Source organism: Empidonax traillii, unplaced genomic scaffold, assembly GCF_003031625.1.
Source record: "Empidonax traillii isolate 1590-97213 ecotype Southwest subspecies unplaced genomic scaffold, ASM303162v1 scaffold84:size2688230, whole genome shotgun sequence".
Taxonomy (NCBI): domain Eukaryota; kingdom Metazoa; phylum Chordata; class Aves; order Passeriformes; family Tyrannidae; genus Empidonax; species Empidonax traillii.
Window position 1 is genome coordinate 1,082,819 of NW_020955277.1, and position 16,975 is coordinate 1,099,793.

The following is a 16,975-nucleotide window of genomic DNA, read 5'->3' on the forward strand; positions in this document are numbered from 1 at the left end:
AAAAAAAAAGAAACACAAACAAATCAACACCAAAACCACAACCTGAATCCTAAAAGCAACAACGTATGTTTCTTTTAAATGCATCCGCTAAATATTTATACTGCGAGTAAGCTAAACGAGGAAAAAAAAAAAAAAAAAAAGATAAATTGGAACTTTTGTCAGTGAACCAGATTGTGAAATGCCTTGAGGGAATAGAAGATTTATTTGGGGAGAGGGGGAGAGGTAGGAATTTTCCATGCTATTGTAAAACATGAGCTCAAATTATATGATCCCCACAGCCAGTGAGTTGCAAAGCTTCAATCAGCTGCCTTTTTATTTTTTTCTCTTCCTCTCTTTTCTATAAAGAGGAGGGGGGGGAAGACAGAAGTGTTTCACCAACTTCTGTTGACTGTTCCTTTTTTCTCCTGATTGAAATGTGTTGTTAAACAAGATCCCACATAATCTCAGCAGAGGGTTTCTCTCGCTCGCTCCCGCTCCTTCTGGGAAGCCGCGATCGGTGCCATCGGCGCTTGATTATTTGCAAACTCCCTTCGCTGCTTTTTTTTTTTTTCTCCTTTTTTTTTTTCCTCCTCTCCGTCTCGGTCTCCGTCTCCCTCTCTCTCCCTCCGTCTCTCTCTCCCTTTCTCTCACCCCCAGTGCAACTTTTGCAGGCGCCCCGGCACACGCAGCCATGCCGCGCTGAGAGCGGGGGCACCGCGCCAGCCCCCCTCCTTCCCTCCCTCCCTCTCCTTTCCTCCCTTCCTCTCTCCTTCCCTCCCTCCCTCTCTCCCTCCCTCCCTCCCCAGCGCCGCCGTCCCGAGCCGGGGGGGCCCCGCCGCCCGCCGCCCCTGCCCGGCCCCGCGCCTCGCCCCGGCCCCGGCCCGGCCCGGCCCGGCCCGGCGCCGCCGCCCCCCGCCCGCTCGCCCGCCCGCCCCGGCCGCGTCGGAGGGCCGGCAGCGGGGCTGGATGTGCCCGGCTCCCCCCGCGCTGAGGTGGGCAGCGATGCAGAAGGCAGGCGGCAGCTTCGCCTCCGCCGAGAGACACCCGCTCAAGATGGCAGATGTGTGTTGAGTTTGGGGGGCTGCGATCTCGCGTCGTTCGTGGCGGCGTTGCCATGAATAACAGGCGTCCTTGCACCGATGGCCCCCATGTACGAAGGTAAGCCCCGGCCCGGCGCGCCCCGCCGGCACCCCTCGCCCGGTGGCGGAGGGGGAGGGAGGGGGGGAGCAGGGGGTCCCCGGCCGCCCGCCCGCGGTTCCCCGTGCCCCCGGAGATGTTGCGGGGAGGCGGCGGGGCACCCCCGCCCTTCCCGGTGCCCGGCGGGAGCGGGGCGAGGCGCGGGTCTCCCCCCGGCTCTGCCCGCCCCCGGCCCCGCGGTCCCGGGCGCTCGGTCCCCGGCGGGGGGCGGTGGGTGAAGTCCGTGCCGGTGCCGAGCAGAACAATGAGGTGGACAGAGCTTGCCCTGCGCCTCCGTGTGTGTGTGTGCCTGCTGCCTGTCTGCCCCTCGCCGCAGTTCGCATTTCCAGGACCGGCCACCCCGCTCCGTTCGCCGGTTTCCCAGGAGTTCCCCACGCCGGGGCTCCGCTTCTCCGGGGAGCGGGGACCCCGCGGGCAGCAGCGGCGGCGGGCGACGGAGCTGCCGGCAGCCGCCTGTCAGCTCCCCCGGCTTCTCTTTCAGCCCAGCCCGGGCTGCGGAGAGAAGCCCAAGTGCCCCAACTTAGTTTTTTCCGTGTTAAAAAAATAATATATATATATATGTATATATATATATATATATACACACATAGGTATATATGTATATATGGATATGGGTACGTGTGTTAGATCGGTGCGTAGTTCAGGGTGTCTGTTTAAAAAGAAAATATTCAAAGATGTATCAGGGTTTAATTTAAATCCCATCGCGACGCATTTATCCTCCCTCGTCACCCCTCCTGGCTCGGTGCTGCCCGGGGAGCGTTACATAAACCGGAGGGACATCCTCCGGCGGCCGCTCCATCCCGCCCGGGACCGCTCGGTCCGTGGCGGCGGAGACCCGGGCGCGGAGGGGAGCGGGAGCGGGAGGGGGGGGGCGGCGCGGGGACACGGTACTTTCGTCCCCGTGGCGAGGCCGGTAAAACTTATCTGAGGAGGAAATCGAGCCTCGGGCTGCGGCGCCCGCTCGGAGGGCGCTCGGCGGGCGGTGTAAAGTTACCGGCGGCCCACCGGGTTATTTCTGGGCAGCCCCGAGCTCACCCGCGGCGCGGAGTTCGGACCCCGCCGGAGGCGGGCAGACAAAGAGAAGCGTTTTCTGCAGGGAAGGGAGGGCAGCCGGCCCTGCCCAGGCTCGCCGCTGCCGGGCACGAGGCCGGCGGAGCGTGGGGCCGGCGGGGGAGCGGGGGGGGCCGCGGCGGGGCCGGGCCGGTGCCGGCGGAGGGGCCGCGGCGGGCCCGGGGTGCCGGTCGGGGCCGGCCCGTCGGCGGCGCCCTCTGGCGGCCGCGCCGCGCCGCCGAGCGGCCCCGGTCCGGGCAGCCCCCCCTCCCCTGCGCTCCCCTCCCCTCCCCGGGCCGCCCCCGGCGCCTCCCCCGGCAGCGGGGCCCCGCCGCGGGCGGGGGGAGCTCGCCCGCCACCGCTGCCCTGCGGCTCGGGGCTTGCAGCCCCGGCGCGTACCTGCCCGGCCCCCTCCCAGCGCCCCGCAGGGCCGGCCCTGACCCCCCTGCCCCCGGTGCGGCCCCGGGCCGGCGAGGCCTGCCCGGCACCGCACCGCCCGCCGCCGAGCCCGCCCAGCCCCTCCCGGGCGGGCGCCGCCGGCCGGGTGGGTAATGCGGCGATCGCCCTGAAGTTCGCTGCTCGCCGGGCCGCATCCGGCGGGCGGTGCGGGGCGGTGCGGTGACCCGGGGCGGGTGCGGCGCCCCGCGGCGGGTCCGCAGCGGCCGGGGGCGGCGGGAGGCGCGGGGCCTGCGGTCAGCCCGGCCGCGCTTCCCCCTTCCCGGCGCGCCGCAGCGGGCGAGCGCCGGCACGGCCGCCTCCCTGGAGCCGGGCAGGGCAGCGGAGGGGAGGGGAGGCAGAGGAGAAGGGAGCCGCTGCCGGGGCGGGCAGGGCGCCGGCTTCCAACCGGGGCCGCACCGGTGCCGCACCAGAGCGTGCGGTGGAAGTTTAGCGGTGCCTTAGAGCATCCTAACTTCGGCGGCGCCCCTGCTTCTGCCTGACTGGGAAAAGGGAGCAGATGGGGAAAAATGCCCTGAAAGTGACCAATAAAAACAAACTCCCCGCAGCCGATACGGGAGGGTCCGCAGCCAGGCTCTGCAGCATGCCTTAAGCCTCAAAGTACGTGAATATCCCAAATGTCAGGAGCCGGTAGATAGCGTAAAGGCTGATAGAGATTGTTTTATCTGTGCTGTGGTGCGGTATGTTTGCGGGTTAAATTGCTGCTCAGTGGCTTCGAGGGAGGTGGAGGAGGGGTTAATGATTGTTTTTCGCCTCCTAGTTGCCATGAGAGGTCCTTAGAATTCCCTGCAATATCGCAGTGCATAGATAAAAACTTACTAATCGCAGGGGATGCAATTTCCTCCTTGGAAGGAGGCGAGGACTGCCATCCTCCCTTGCAAACCTCACGTTATGTGCATAAGCAGGCTGGTTTGTAGCCCTCCTCTGGAGCATCAGGTACGGCCAGGCCACTGACGAGAGCACGGGAGTCGAGGGTTTGGATCAGCATTGCGTTGCTTCTCTGCTCCTGCCCTTGACCGAGCAGTTTCGGTGGCACACGTGCACGCCCACCGCCACCACTGCAAGGGAGGCGAGGGTAGGTGAAACCATATCCCTGCCGTACCGATTTCAGAACATAGGCTCTTTGACAGAAAAGGCACCCTGGGAGGAAATGTGACACCTACTAAGGCCTTATGAAATGGTTCCAGTAGAAATTTAGGTGAGTGATAACATAGAGCACATGCACAAAGTCACCCACCATTCTTGACGTGCAGGTGAAGGTGGTGTATGCTTGTTCTGAGAAGCTGGCTTAAATACCAGTTCTGGGAAGCAGAATGGTGCCTCACCTGATATTAATAGGCGAAGCATGATAAATAAGTGAATATCTGGTGTGAAATCCTCTCCCACACACACTGTGCAAGCAGAATTTTCCCATTTTCCCATTTGTTTTAAAGAATTTGGAGTTTTTGCTGTTGACTTCTCCTCTCCTGGGTTTTTCTCTTTTTTTTTTTTTTTTTTTTTTTTTTTTTTTTTTTTTTTTTTTTTTTTTTTTTTTTTTTTTTTTTTTTCCCTGGGTGCTGCAGAGCTGTGCACTAAAATGAAGGACATAGAAACATAACAAGTAGAACAAAACAAAAGTAACACTACCAAACAACGTTTGACCTGTTATTTAGTTTTGTTTGTGAGCCATACGAGGAAATGTGTTGGGATTCAAAGCGGACTTCATCAGGTGTAATCCTGCATGGCCTCTACTCCAGAGTTGGGGCAAACTAGTGGCTGCCATCCCACTGAGCACCAGAGATGTGGCTTCATCAGGAGCAGCTGTATTGGCTTCAGAGGAGGCAAATGGCTTGAGGCAGGCGAGAATCTGGTTCTCTGGACCCTCCTCTAGGCATTGTTGCCCTTGCTGTGCAAAATCATCACCTGTGTCCTCATCCCGTGACATTTTCTACTGTGCAGAGAATAGAGCCAGGATCTGTGGACCAGGGAGACCCCAGTTTAAGAGGGGGTCTGCCAGACATCAGCAGTGCCTGAGCTATGGGTAGATTTTTGCATAGGGTGGGTGTCTCCAGTTGTCTCCAGTGATTTCCTGGGTGTCTGGTACCTGGCATCCTTCAGAATTGGGTAAAGAGAGGTATTTATATACATTAATCTTTATTTTCTAAACAGTGATTACCTCTGTTTTGGTTTTGTTCCTCTTTGCTTTGCTCCTTACTTATTCTTGACAACTTTTTTGCAACTCACGGTGTATTTTTAGCAGCCGCATCGGTAGTTGTCTATGTGGGTGGCTTATGGAATTAATCTGGGTAATATTTGTAAATTGCACCTCGCCACCGGTGCCGCTGCTGGAGCTCAGCGCAGGCAGGGACCTGCCTGCATGCTCTGCTTGTCGCACGAGGGGCTGGGAAAGCTTGAAAATCTGATCCTGGACTGGTTGTGGATCAGGTCCCATTTAATGCCCGGAACAGGCCAGCCCTGCTGGGTTTTGAATGCATCCTCAGATCTTGTTAAAGCACATAAAACTGGCTCATTACACACAAAACTTGCTCATCAGGGAGGTGGCCCCAGTGAGGCGGAGTAAAGGTCTTTACCCCAAAGTTCATGCAGGGAGATGATAACTCAAAGGCACTTCCTGTTTATGAAATAATAATCAGAACTTAAGCTGTGTCAATGCTGGGACCAAAAGCCCAAGTTTTTATTTGCTCAGGATATGGCTACAGCCAGGATAACAGGAAGTCCCCTCCAGTTAAAATTATTGTTCTTATCGTGCTGCTGTGTCTAGCGATTAAGTGAGTTTGAGATGTAATGGGTGAAAAATGCTGTTTTATTTTCAGAAGGGGAAAGAGCACTGCTGGGACCAGGGGCTGGGGTGAGCAGACAAAGAGGCAAGCACAGTTACTTGCCACAGTCATCGGCCCTTGGACTTTGTGAATTGTGTTCCTCTTTATGGCTGTAACAGGTGGGGAAAACCCAGGTGCCTTTAGCTGGACACATCAGCTGGCCTAGAAAATGAAGTAATTTTCGTTTTCCCATCACTCAGTTTCCTCATTTACTCAATGGTTGTTATTTATTGCCCAGTTTCACATGGTGCTTTGAAGCCACTGGATGCAGTTTCATTGAGACTGGGTAAGAGATGGCTGTGCACCCTGTTCAGTGTAGGTCTTCAGCCAATGAGGGACAGCCCAGAGACCTCCTTGATGCTTGTGAGGCTTTTGAATGTAGGTCAGCCTTGAGAAGTTAGACTGTGTATTTGTAGGTAGATAACGTACATGGGTGGCTAAATGAATAAGGCTCAATTTTGGCCACATTGCAGCAATGGTGTCTGAAAGTATGTGGATGTTTGGTCAGGAGGAATGTTGGGAGGTCAGATCATGGAATGATTGGTGACCTGGGCCTAGAGGTAAATCGCTGTCCTGATTGTGGACCTCACCAAGTGGGTCCCAGGTGATGGTGTTAGAGCAATGCTGCCAGATGGTGAGGTCAAGAAGTGCTGTCATCTTCTGCTTGGACCAGGCTAGGCACCAGTATGAGGCAGATTAGACAACTTCTTTCAGCTATAGGAGTTTAGCCAAATGTGATGGTGCTACCTGTGGGCGAAACCCTTGAGGAGAGTTTGCAAAGGCATTCAGTGATGGGCTGACATCTATTATGGTGTCCCCCTCCCTGCGTCTGTAGTGGATGGGTAGGCTGAGACTGTTTTGGTTTTGATTTTTGTTTTTTGTTTTTTTTTTAAGTTCCACCCTTTTCCTCTCTGATCTCAATTTAAGAAGATATTTTAAGGTCTGTGCCTAAATTTAAGCTCACAGTCAGTGCTGGTGACTTCATTAGGATTGTTTATGTCTTTAAAGCTGGCCACACGCTGAAGCACCTTTCTGACTCACAGCCTCTATAGCTTAATCAGTCCATTTTATAAAAATGAGGTTGTTTCCTCATCCTTACTAGGGAATCTCTGCCCTCTAAATGCGAGATATTATTTATAGGGTTTTTTCTTGCTTTTGGAAGGATAAATAGTGTATAACAAGAAGTGAGAATTAAACGCGATTTAGAGAAAAGGTTGTTTCTTCAGCTATTTACATACCCTAATACAAACCTAAGTGTTCAACAGGAGACCTTCTCTTTTAAAACTATTCCCCCTGGCAGTACAGAGTTCAGCTTTTGTTTTAAAAATAAACCCAGGTGATAATTTCAGTTCAGATAGGACATTTAGCAATTTTTCTGTTTGTCCTGCAGGAAGAGTAGAGGCATGTTGATGCCTCCCCCCCATTAACAGCACAGAGCACACCTGAGTCCTCCCTCAGTTGACCACATCAGCAACTGAGGTCCATCCTCAAGTGCATGTGTTTTGGGACCACTCCTGAATTCAGGTAGCCTTCTCAGTGATAGTAAAACCAATTCTTCTAAGATCTGCCCATGTACATGAGTGAAGCAGAAACCTCTGTCTCCGAAGGCTGGCAAAGGCATCGCCATATCTCAGAATACCTGCAGGAGTCCAGAGTCAGGACTAAAACAATTAAAAAGCTGTACCATTAGGATTTCTTTATTGAATGGAAGTAACAATAAGCTGTAATAGTGCATGTTTATACAACACTGTGTATATTCAAGGTGCTATACACAGACTGGCTGTCTGATCAAGCTGCTGACAGAATGATGCCGAGGAACAATCTTCTGCTTATTTACAGGATGTGTACAGAGTAGCCAGTGGGAGGCAAGCAATCTCAAGATGTGGACCCCTTGAGCTGCTCCTGGGCTCGATTCTGATGTAGGTCAGCCACAGCCACTGAAAGCTGGGGAGCTACACAAGGAGAAGCACCTTCTCCACGTGGTCAGCATTAGCCTGTCTGTGTCATGTTCTGGAGGGAGAGGGAGTTTCATGCTGGGTGAAGGATGGCATAGTTTGCTCCCTCAGTTTTCTTCAGCATTACCCCTGAATGGGGCATTTGGTTGGAGAAGCTGAAGCTCGTGCTGACACCTGTCTCTGGAAAGATGAAGTAAGAGCAGTCACAGACAGCTCCTACCCTGAAAAGTGGGAAAGGTCAGTCCACAAGGCAGTGGTATTTACAAGAGAAACTTGGGAAACTCTGAAGGGAACTGTCTTCCCTGTTCATTATAACTTTTAATCCTTAAAGGTATTAGCAAGAACTGAAACAATGGTGTTACACAGCAGTACCCTGCAGGTTGACATCTCTTTCTGTCCTAAAGACTGACAGGTTTATCTTGGTCTGTGGGCTATGCTAAAATGCCAAAGAATTACCTCTCACCAAAATCATTGAAATCGTAGGAAGTGGGCATAGGAAAGATTTCAAAAAGTGCTTCAAGGCAGGATATTGAATACCCATCCAGCATGTTCCCTTAACAGGCTTGTCCAGCATATTCCCCATGTATGGGGTGCACAGCCTACCCAGGCTGTCATCATTGCCCTTTGCTTTGTCACTGAAAAGATTTTACCTCCTCATTAACTGCTCTGCTTTGCGTGCTCTGATTCCTTGTCCTTTTAACAGTGGGTGTGGGAAAACTATTCCTTTGTCTTTGTCATGTCTGTCCTTGACTTTGTGTCCCTTAGGCTGAATCATATCTCAAACACATTCTTCGGCTCTTTCTCCTGTGTCTTGTTTCCTTCAGCTCTGACCATCCTTTTTCTCTGTGCCCCCTTCAGCTAGTCCACCTCTCTTTTGAATGGCATTGCTAGAGCACAGAGCTGTATGTTGGGTCCTGTGCTGACCAAGTAGAGCAAGAAGCATTTCTTCACATCTCTTACAGGCAGTGCTCCTGTTTGGTTTAACTTTTGCACCGTGACATTGTTCATCTGTGTGCAGCTTGTGATGTGCCACGGATTCGAGATCCTGTCCAAGAGGTCTGATGCCTCATGAGCCGTTTCCTATTCTGCGTGTGTGGAGCCAGGCTTTCCTGCCTAGGTGTATGATTTTTGTATCTGTCCCATTTGAATTTCATCCTGTACCCTTTAATTTGTCAGGATTGTTTTGAATTCTTATTTTGCAATCCTGCTTGGTGTCACCTGCCAGTTTAAAAAGCACAATCTCTTGTTTCTTCACCAAGATCAGCTTTGTTTTCCACTTTGTGATCCCAAATAGAAAACACAGAAGAGATTGTTTCATAAAAAATAGAAACAGAACCTTGCCCACAAATATAAAAGAAACTGGAAAACACACAGAACACTTGGCATTGTTTTCACACCTCCTATTCTTTTACTCTGGTGCTTTTGAAGTATTCCTAATAGCAGTTGGATTTGCTGTAGTGGTGCCAGTGCCAAACAAGAACAGGACCTTACTGCACTATGCATGGTATTGGTATGAAAGGATAGATAGTTCCCACCCCAAAGAGTTTGCATTTCCTGCAGTGATGACGCAGAAGCATGGATTGTAGGATTTGGCTGGGCTCTTTGGAAATCACATGTGGGTTTTCCTGATCATTTGTGACAGGGGTTCCTTCAGGGAAGGGAAGGGTGGGCTGAAGATTGAGATGGAGTAAGGCAGTAGGTCAGGAATAAGAGAGAAGAGGATGAGAGAGAGAGGTGGGAAGGAAAGGTGAGAGTACGTGACTGTAACAGAAGAGAGAAGTGATCCCTGAGAAGTACTGGGGCTACTGGGGCTGTTACAGCCAGATCTGGCAGGAACAGAAAATTGAGTGAAATGCTGAAGATCCCATCTTGGACTGTTTTTGCAGCTGCCCTTGCTGACTTCAGTCTCTGCAAGGTTTTTTCCCTGCAGTTGTTTCTAGCATCTTTGGACGGGAAAGTGAGCAAGGACAGGAAATACCACCTATATCTTAATGCTCACAGGCAAAACAGAGTGTCTGCCTCGGGATTCCCCCCATCTGGAGCTGAGACTAGAGGCAAAACTGATGCTGTGGCTTTCCTTAAAGATCTCTAATCCTGCTCACCACACTCAAGAAATTCTGATGGGACAGAGTTATCTGAAACACCAGCACTTTCCATTGATCTGAGATCCTTGTGGTTTCCTGCCTTGCTGCCATTGCTCTTCCCATGACGACGGTGTCTATGCAGGATGAATTTGATCTGCGACCCTCCCTCCTCCTCCTCCTCCTCCCCATCAGGAGCTGCCTACTGGATTTTCCCTTAGCCTGCACATGATGCCTTTAAGGGCATGTGTGACTACCCACCCTCTCCATTGTCATGTCTGCTCTACTCTCATCCTCAGTCCAGGTCACTGAAACAGGTACGAGCGTGGAGGCACAGTCAGCAACACCTGAGCTCATGGATGAGAACCAGATGTGCATAATGCCGCACATGGATGTGCATGGCCCAAAGGCTGGGCATGTTCTGAGCGCATGAGGCTCAACATACTGTTCTCTCTAGTAGCAGGTCAGGTATGCCAATATGTTTGTCAGTGAGTCTGAAAGATTATGGTTTTTGTCTTGGGTGAAGAGAGCAGGAAAATCTCCTTTTTTCTTACAGTTTAGGGTCAGGGTGTTTGTTTGCTACTGGATGTGATTCAGTGGATTCAGTGTGTCTCTGCAAAGAGAGGAAACAGCAGAGAGGAAACAGTCTAGGAGGTTCCTGGAATGTGTGGAAGATAACTTCCTGACACAGCTGGTGAGTGAGCCAGCAAAGGAAGCCGCCCCGCTGGACCTGTTTTATGTGAACAGAGAAGGACTTGTGGGTGATGTGGTGGTTGGAGGCTGTTTTTGGGTACAGTGATTGATTTTCAGTTTTTGGAGAAGTAAGGAGGGGACTCAGCAGAATGGCTGCCTTGGACTTCCGTAGGGCAGACACTGGCCTATTTAGGGGGCTGGTTGACAGAGTCCACTGGGACTTGGTCCTGAGGGGCAAAAGAGTCCAGGAATGCTGGACATTCTCCAAGAAACAAATCTTAAAGGCATAGGAGTACTACAAGAAAGACACTGAAATGCTGGTGCATGTCCGAAGAAGGGCAATGGAGCTGCTGAAGGATGTAGTGCACAGGTCTTATGAGGAGCAGCTGAGGGAGCTGGGGTTGTTTGGCTTGGGAAAAGGAGGCTTGGGGGAGACCTGAAAGGAGCTGGTAGTGAGGTGGACATTGGCCTCTTTTCACAGGTAACAAGCAACAGGACAAAAGGAAATGGCCTCAGGTTGCATCAGGAAAGGTGTAGATTGTATATTATGAAAAATTTCCTAATGGAAAGTGTTGTCAAGCACTGAAACAGGGTGCCTAGGGAAGTGGTGGAGTCACCATCTCTGGATGTATTTAAAAAATGTATAGATGTAGTGCTTAGGGGCATGGTTAGTTATGTGCTTGACAATGTTTGGTTAATGGTTGAACTCATTGATCTTAGAAGTCATTTTCAATCTAAGTGATTCTATGGTTCTATTTATTTTTACTTGAAGACATGAAGTTTTTTCGTAGTTACAGATTGTAAAGGCATACAGGGTGGTGGATAGCCAGCAAGCTCCCTACCTAACAGCTGCATTGGTGGGGTGTTCCACTTCTGCAAGGAATGTTACAGCATATGATGGAGTGGTTTGATGGAGACTTGGACTCTAGCAGCAAGATTTAGAGAACATCCAGTCCCAGAAAACTTGCAGAATGTTTCAAAGAAAGTTTGTTTTTTTCAGGAAGGTCCTTTAGCTTTCCCAGAATATTTTTACTTGTAGGCAAAATTTGTAAGCATTCTTTATTTTTAAAACACGGTTTATATTCTGCTCTTGTCTGCAACAACTCCAGCACCGTTGATGTATTTATCTTTTCCCTGTTAACACTTGCTGTTCCTGGAACATCTCCTGCTTAGCAGCTGTTTGTAGGTGGGTTTTTTTTCTCTCCCATCATCATGTACCTTTCCTTCCTGTTCAAGGCATCCATAAACCTCTTGTAGTGACATCATAGCTGTTCCCATAGCAACAGATTATGATACTAGAACAGAGGATAATATCAAACAGGAGGAGGAAGAGATAAATTATGGTGTTTGTGTGCGTATGTCTGAGGGCTTGATTATATTCCTACATCTTTTCCGAGGATGCTGTCTGTCTAGCTTCTCCTCTGTTTATCTTATGTGCCTTTTAAAGGTTAAGAAAATGTGAAGAAAAAAAAGATCTAGAGGTCAGAACAATACAGATGCATATTTTTCTGGGTCTCTGTGTAAACCTAGTAGGCTGAGGTTTGTTTTTTTATCTCTGGTACCTCTCCTGTGTCTCCTGAGAGTAGTCTGGAGAAAACTTGGAGGCACAACAATCCCCTGGTACAACTTCACTTTTATTTTAATTACAGATTATTTTAAGCCCCTAGCAGCTGGTATCCCAAGTCAAGGATCTCTGTGCTGCAGATTTTCCAAAGGATGGACAAATGTGACATGGCATTGACCCAGAGAACGCGCAACCTGTATTTGAGAAAGGCTGCAACAAGTGCTCAAATCAGCCAGAGGTGTTGGCATGGAGAGACGAGGGAGAAGTACCCAGAAGAAGGATGGATATTGGAGGGACTGTCATCTCCAGACTGCTCCAGCCTGCCTAGAGAGGGTCATGGAGGAGGGGGTCTGAGCCTCATCCCAGTGTTAGCTTTTCACAGCGGTGTTTCTGGAAGAGCTGTGTCAGTGGAGGGTCGGGAGCCTGGTTTGTGACCATGTGCGTGGTTCTTCCATGGCTTCGGGCTGTCCCTCTGACAGGAACTGACAGCAGCAGGATGGGTGAGTGTCCATATTGCTCCATACTTACATTGGTAGGAAGGCTATCTGTTTGCTTAAAGCAATAGGCTGGAGGTGAAGAATGTCCAGCTAAAATGCATAGGGTTTTCTCCTAGGCATCATTTAGTGTTGATGAATTCCAAATAGTTTGGAGAGGATTTTCAGCAGGCCTCTGTTTTGCCTCCAAACAGTGGTAATTTCTGGCCATCGTTACTACTTTCCTATTTAGATGTTTGACTTCAGAAGCTGCAGAAAAAATCCCAAGAAAATCCTCTTGGATATCCTGTGTGTGTGGAACCTTTAATCTTCCTCTCATGACAGAATTTCTAGGGAGTTAAATAACTAGTCTTTAAAATATCCAGAGTAGGGTCGTCTCTGGTGATGCTCTTGAGCACCTTAATGTTTACAAACAGCTTTGATCCTGTGCTGAGGCACTGTAGTGCCCGGGGGGAATGCAGGGGAGGGATCTGAGCACAGTAGTAATAGGTACGTGTCAGCTTGCTTTAGCGATACATTTGGCTAGGGGAGTCTGTAATGGGGCTCTTTCCATTAAACATGCTGCATGATGAGCCCTGGGTCAGCAGTGGAGCAGCGTTGGGATTAGGTGATGCCCATCCTCCAACTCCAGACACAGCAGTGCCCAGGAGCCTTCTTGTAACTGGGCAGTTGCTAGTGGGCTCGGCGGGCTTAGTGCTGCTGCGAGGGAGAGGACTTGAAGTTGTACAGAAGATATGTGAGCACACAACACCTTGACAGGAATGAATACCTAGGTCATCTTCATAGAAGCTTATTGGGAGCCAGTAGAGACCACAGAGGGCTGGCTGGTTGTGCTTCCCTGCACAGCACCTGAACGGTACACTAACCCCGGTTTCAGAGCGGGCTGATGGCATTGTCCTGCAGGGAGATGCTTCCATGATCAGGCCTCAGGGTGATGGAAGCTAAGGAAGCTGGAACAATATCTTTTGCAGAGGGAAAAGAGGTCTCAACCTTTACTCTGAAACCAGATTGAAACAAAAGGACAGCTCTTGGCTACAGCCAGTTTGTGGACAGCATGGAGAAACACAGGACCTCATGACTCCCCCAAGGCATGTACCTGCAGAGGAAGTGGGGGATCACATTTAGTCATGAATACAGTTACAAATTCCTTCATCTCTTCTAGCACTATCACTGGCACGACCAGAAACGTGCCTTCCCACCTAACTTCCCCTCTGCATTCTTTCAACATCAGAATATTTGCGTATTTAGCAGGTGGAGATAAGAAACAGGTTGCAAACCCCATTTTAAAATAGCTGCACCACCTGACAAGGACATGTGAGACCCAGACACAAGCATACCCCATTGACAGTGACAATACTTCTCTTGAAGTGTCTTTTTCTTATCACTTATCTGTGGCTGTGAGCACCTGGGTAACAAAAGTGCGCCTTCCAAAAGCCTGTGCTGCCTGAAAACACGTGCGAGTCAGAAGGGACAGCAGATGCTGTTATCAAGCAGTATATGTGAGAATACAGGTGGAAGAGTGTATGTGTGTGTATGTGGGACTCTTTCCATGTTTGCAGGCATGTGTAGGAGGGTGCACATGTGTCTGTATGTGGCTTCATCCCCCTTGGGCCTGATTCTCCTTAGAACTATTACACCGTTCTCTCAACAAATTTCATTTGTACCCGGGCTCTTTTCCACTGCAGGGAATGAAGAAGGGAGATTTATTATAAATATAAATTAGGCTCTGTGTGTGTTTGTGAGCTGTCTTAGCCTGTAGAGGAGGACATATAAACAAGGTGAATGCAGGGTGTTTATGTGGAGCAATGCTGTGACAGCATATGTGTTGGCAGGAGTGCTGTCTGCAGTCTCTGCATAAGAGGTTGTGTTGCCAGTGTTAGTGTGGAAGACTGTAAATCACAGTGTGTTCAGGAGGGGACACTGCCACTCTGCCTGTAAAAGGCAGGAAGAGATTTTTTGAAGCGATATGACTTTTCAGGCTGAACAAAAGGGTTACTAGAAATCCAAGCTTGAGAAAATATCATCCAAGATATTTTGACAGAGAGTGATCTGTAATCTGCATCTACTACCTTATCTCCATCCTGATTCAGAACAGCTGCATGGCAGGCATCTTTTATACATCTTCTCCCAGTGCCAGATTGTGGTTGCCCAAGTAGACCAGTTCTTGGGTATCTCTTAGCTCTGCTTATATGTCTCAAGTCTGTCCTCAGTTATTTCAGGCTTGTTTTAGTCATATAGTGTAGCTGGGCTCTGTATGCAAATACAGTATCCCCTGGCGATTCTGTATCCCTTTAGATGTGTTTACCTTATCAATCACAATGTATCTAATGTAGGTGAGACCACCTCAGTAAAGTATCTTTTCCAGTATCCCTTCTGGTTAGCACTTGCGCCCTGGTTTTGCTCTTGCTCCACTGCAAACTCAAGCTGCAGAGCGTGGAGTTTAGGACTGGGCTTGGCTTAAAAGTTATTTCATGTTGCTCCAAAATCATTGCTGTTTCCCAGAGGAGCACTTGAGTCATTATCAATCCTTGCATTTCCTCTCAACCGGGAAGGGTTGAAGGGGTTTCAGGAAGAGGGTGCTTTACAAGGAGTTGTCTGCTTTCTCTTGCCATACCCTGTCGCAAACAGACTCTGAGACTCCTGCCAAAAAGCCACTGCCTGAAGAAAATCAAGTGGGAGGGAAAAAGAAGATGGGATGTAAGTGAATGGCAGGAGAGAGCATAATTTCAGGTGAGGATGCCTGATGCTTTTGCTACTGATTACAATAATGCAGATGCTTTTGGCAGAAGTGATGGTGAGCTAGGAAACATGTTTCCTAGCCACAGTTGTTACTTGGCATCACTGAGCAAGTTGCAGGTCCTAGTTTTTTTGTTTCATTGCTGTTGGTACTCCTGTACTGCTCATCTTCTTGTTATTACAGGGCTTGTGAAGGGAGTACTCCTAGGGTATTTTGAGTCCTTTCTCCTGTTCCTGGCAGCCTCTTCCCCTCTGCCACCCCCTCCCCAGCCCAGCCCTGTCATGTTCAGTTGTGCTTGGTTGAAGGTGGCCAGCCCTCCTGAGGTGGCTGAGGACGAAGCATGAGTATCAAGAACATACTGACCTCACATGGGAACTGAATGTTGCATGTCAGACGTCCTAACCCATGGGCCAGCTAGTGTGGGGACTCTGTGGTCGCCATGGGGCTCAGGGTGAGCTGTGGGGGGCTGGCAGGCATGTAGGGAGAGGAAGAGCACAGGCATGGTCGCATAGGTAAAGCACTCCGTGGCTACCATGAAATGCTTGCTGAGAAGATGGATATTGGGAGTTATTTGGCTAACTGAGATAAGGGAATCAGAAGCTTCTCCTGGTGATATTTACCCTCCTGCCTTTCCCTCCAGGGATGTGGGGAGGGCTGTGGGGAGCAGGTTCTCCCCATACCCTGCTCTGGCTGTCTGGGCAGATGGACCACCTGCCGGGCTACCTGCCAGTCAGCCTGCGGGGCACTCGTCCCCTTTTCAGCTGGAGGTGGCAACCCAGCAGCACACAAGAGCTGTGAAATCCAACCCTGTGTTGGGACAGGCTGCACTTAAGCCCCATGTAAGCCCTAATTGGAAGGCTTAAAGAGAGCTGAAGTGTGACACCGAATGCTGTGGCTGAACTTCACCCTTCCTGAGCTGTAACAGCCTGCCGCGAGGGCAACCAAGGGGCAGGACAGCCTCTGCATTCCCAACAGGACCAGGAAGCTTCAGATGAGTTTCTTGGTTCTAACAGGAGCATTGGATTTGGTCAGGTTTTAATCTGTAAGTGTGATTAATTGTGGCTGGCAGTTCTGACCTCAGTGGTTCGCATTGTATGCCCAAAGAAGTTGTTGTAGTAACAGGCCTGTTCTGGCAGTCCAGCTGGTGTCCATACATCTAGGTATGGTCATCCCTATAGTTCTGCTCTGATAACTGCTTTTCATTTCCCAAGCCTACTCATTGCTTCTCTTGGCAGGCAGCGGGCTCAGCCTGTGGCTGGTAGCAGATATCAGCACCCCTGTGCCAGGCTCTTAAAGGCCACATAACCACTATGCTGGACCTCTGTCGGGAGAGTCCCCCACTTCCCTCTCGTGTTTGTGTCCCCTTCTGTCCACACTTGCTTTCTGCACAGGAACACCTTTCATCTGGTGCCCCTTGGGGAGACGCCTGGCTTCCCACACTGCTGGAGTGGGTGAGCTAGCAGCACACAGGTAGTCGCAGCAGGCTGAAACTTGCTGTTTCTTCATTTTCTTTGCAACTGTGATCCTTGTTTATTTATTTGTAACAACGGTTAGTGCACTCACTAATGGTCCCTTCAGCTTGAGGTGTCTTTATTTCGGAGCCCTGTTGCTGCTCAGAAGCACTGCCTTAGTTTTAGGAAAGCCACAGTGTGCACTGCTGCACCTGGGTGTGTGAGGGGATTTTGATGAGGGGCATATCTGCACTCAGATAGCCTCTGAAGAAGATGGCCCGCAGCATCATGCCTGCTGTATTACTGGGAAGCACATAACATGCATCTGGGTGGCCACACCAGACCTATGTCTGCAGATGTCCCTGGAAGCATCCTGTGGCATCCTGCCCACCTTCCTTGACCACTTAGGGCTGCAGGACTTTGGCCAGTATGCCAGAGAAAGTATTGCTTGTATTTGTCAAACTTTACAAGAAAAACAGGTTGTTTTTAAGTCAAAGCT

General features: G+C 50.4%; 1 protein-coding gene across 3 annotated transcripts in view; it reads left to right on the forward strand.

Moving 5' to 3' along the window:
* Positions 1-919: 919 nt before the first annotated feature.
* HIPK2 (homeodomain interacting protein kinase 2) overlaps positions 920-16,975 on the forward strand; it is a 131,811-nt gene continuing 115,755 nt past the window's right edge. Inside the window, exon 1 of one of the 3 annotated variants that reach the window (XM_027881152.1) lies at positions 920-1,137. In XM_027881152.1, coding sequence (XP_027736953.1) covers positions 1,119-1,137 — 19 coding nt within the window. In that variant the 5' untranslated portion in view covers positions 920-1,118. Of the gene's footprint in view, positions 1,138-7,617; positions 7,694-16,975 lie in introns of those variants that run through there. The other 2 variants (XM_027881150.1, XM_027881151.1) reach the window with 2 other exon arrangements.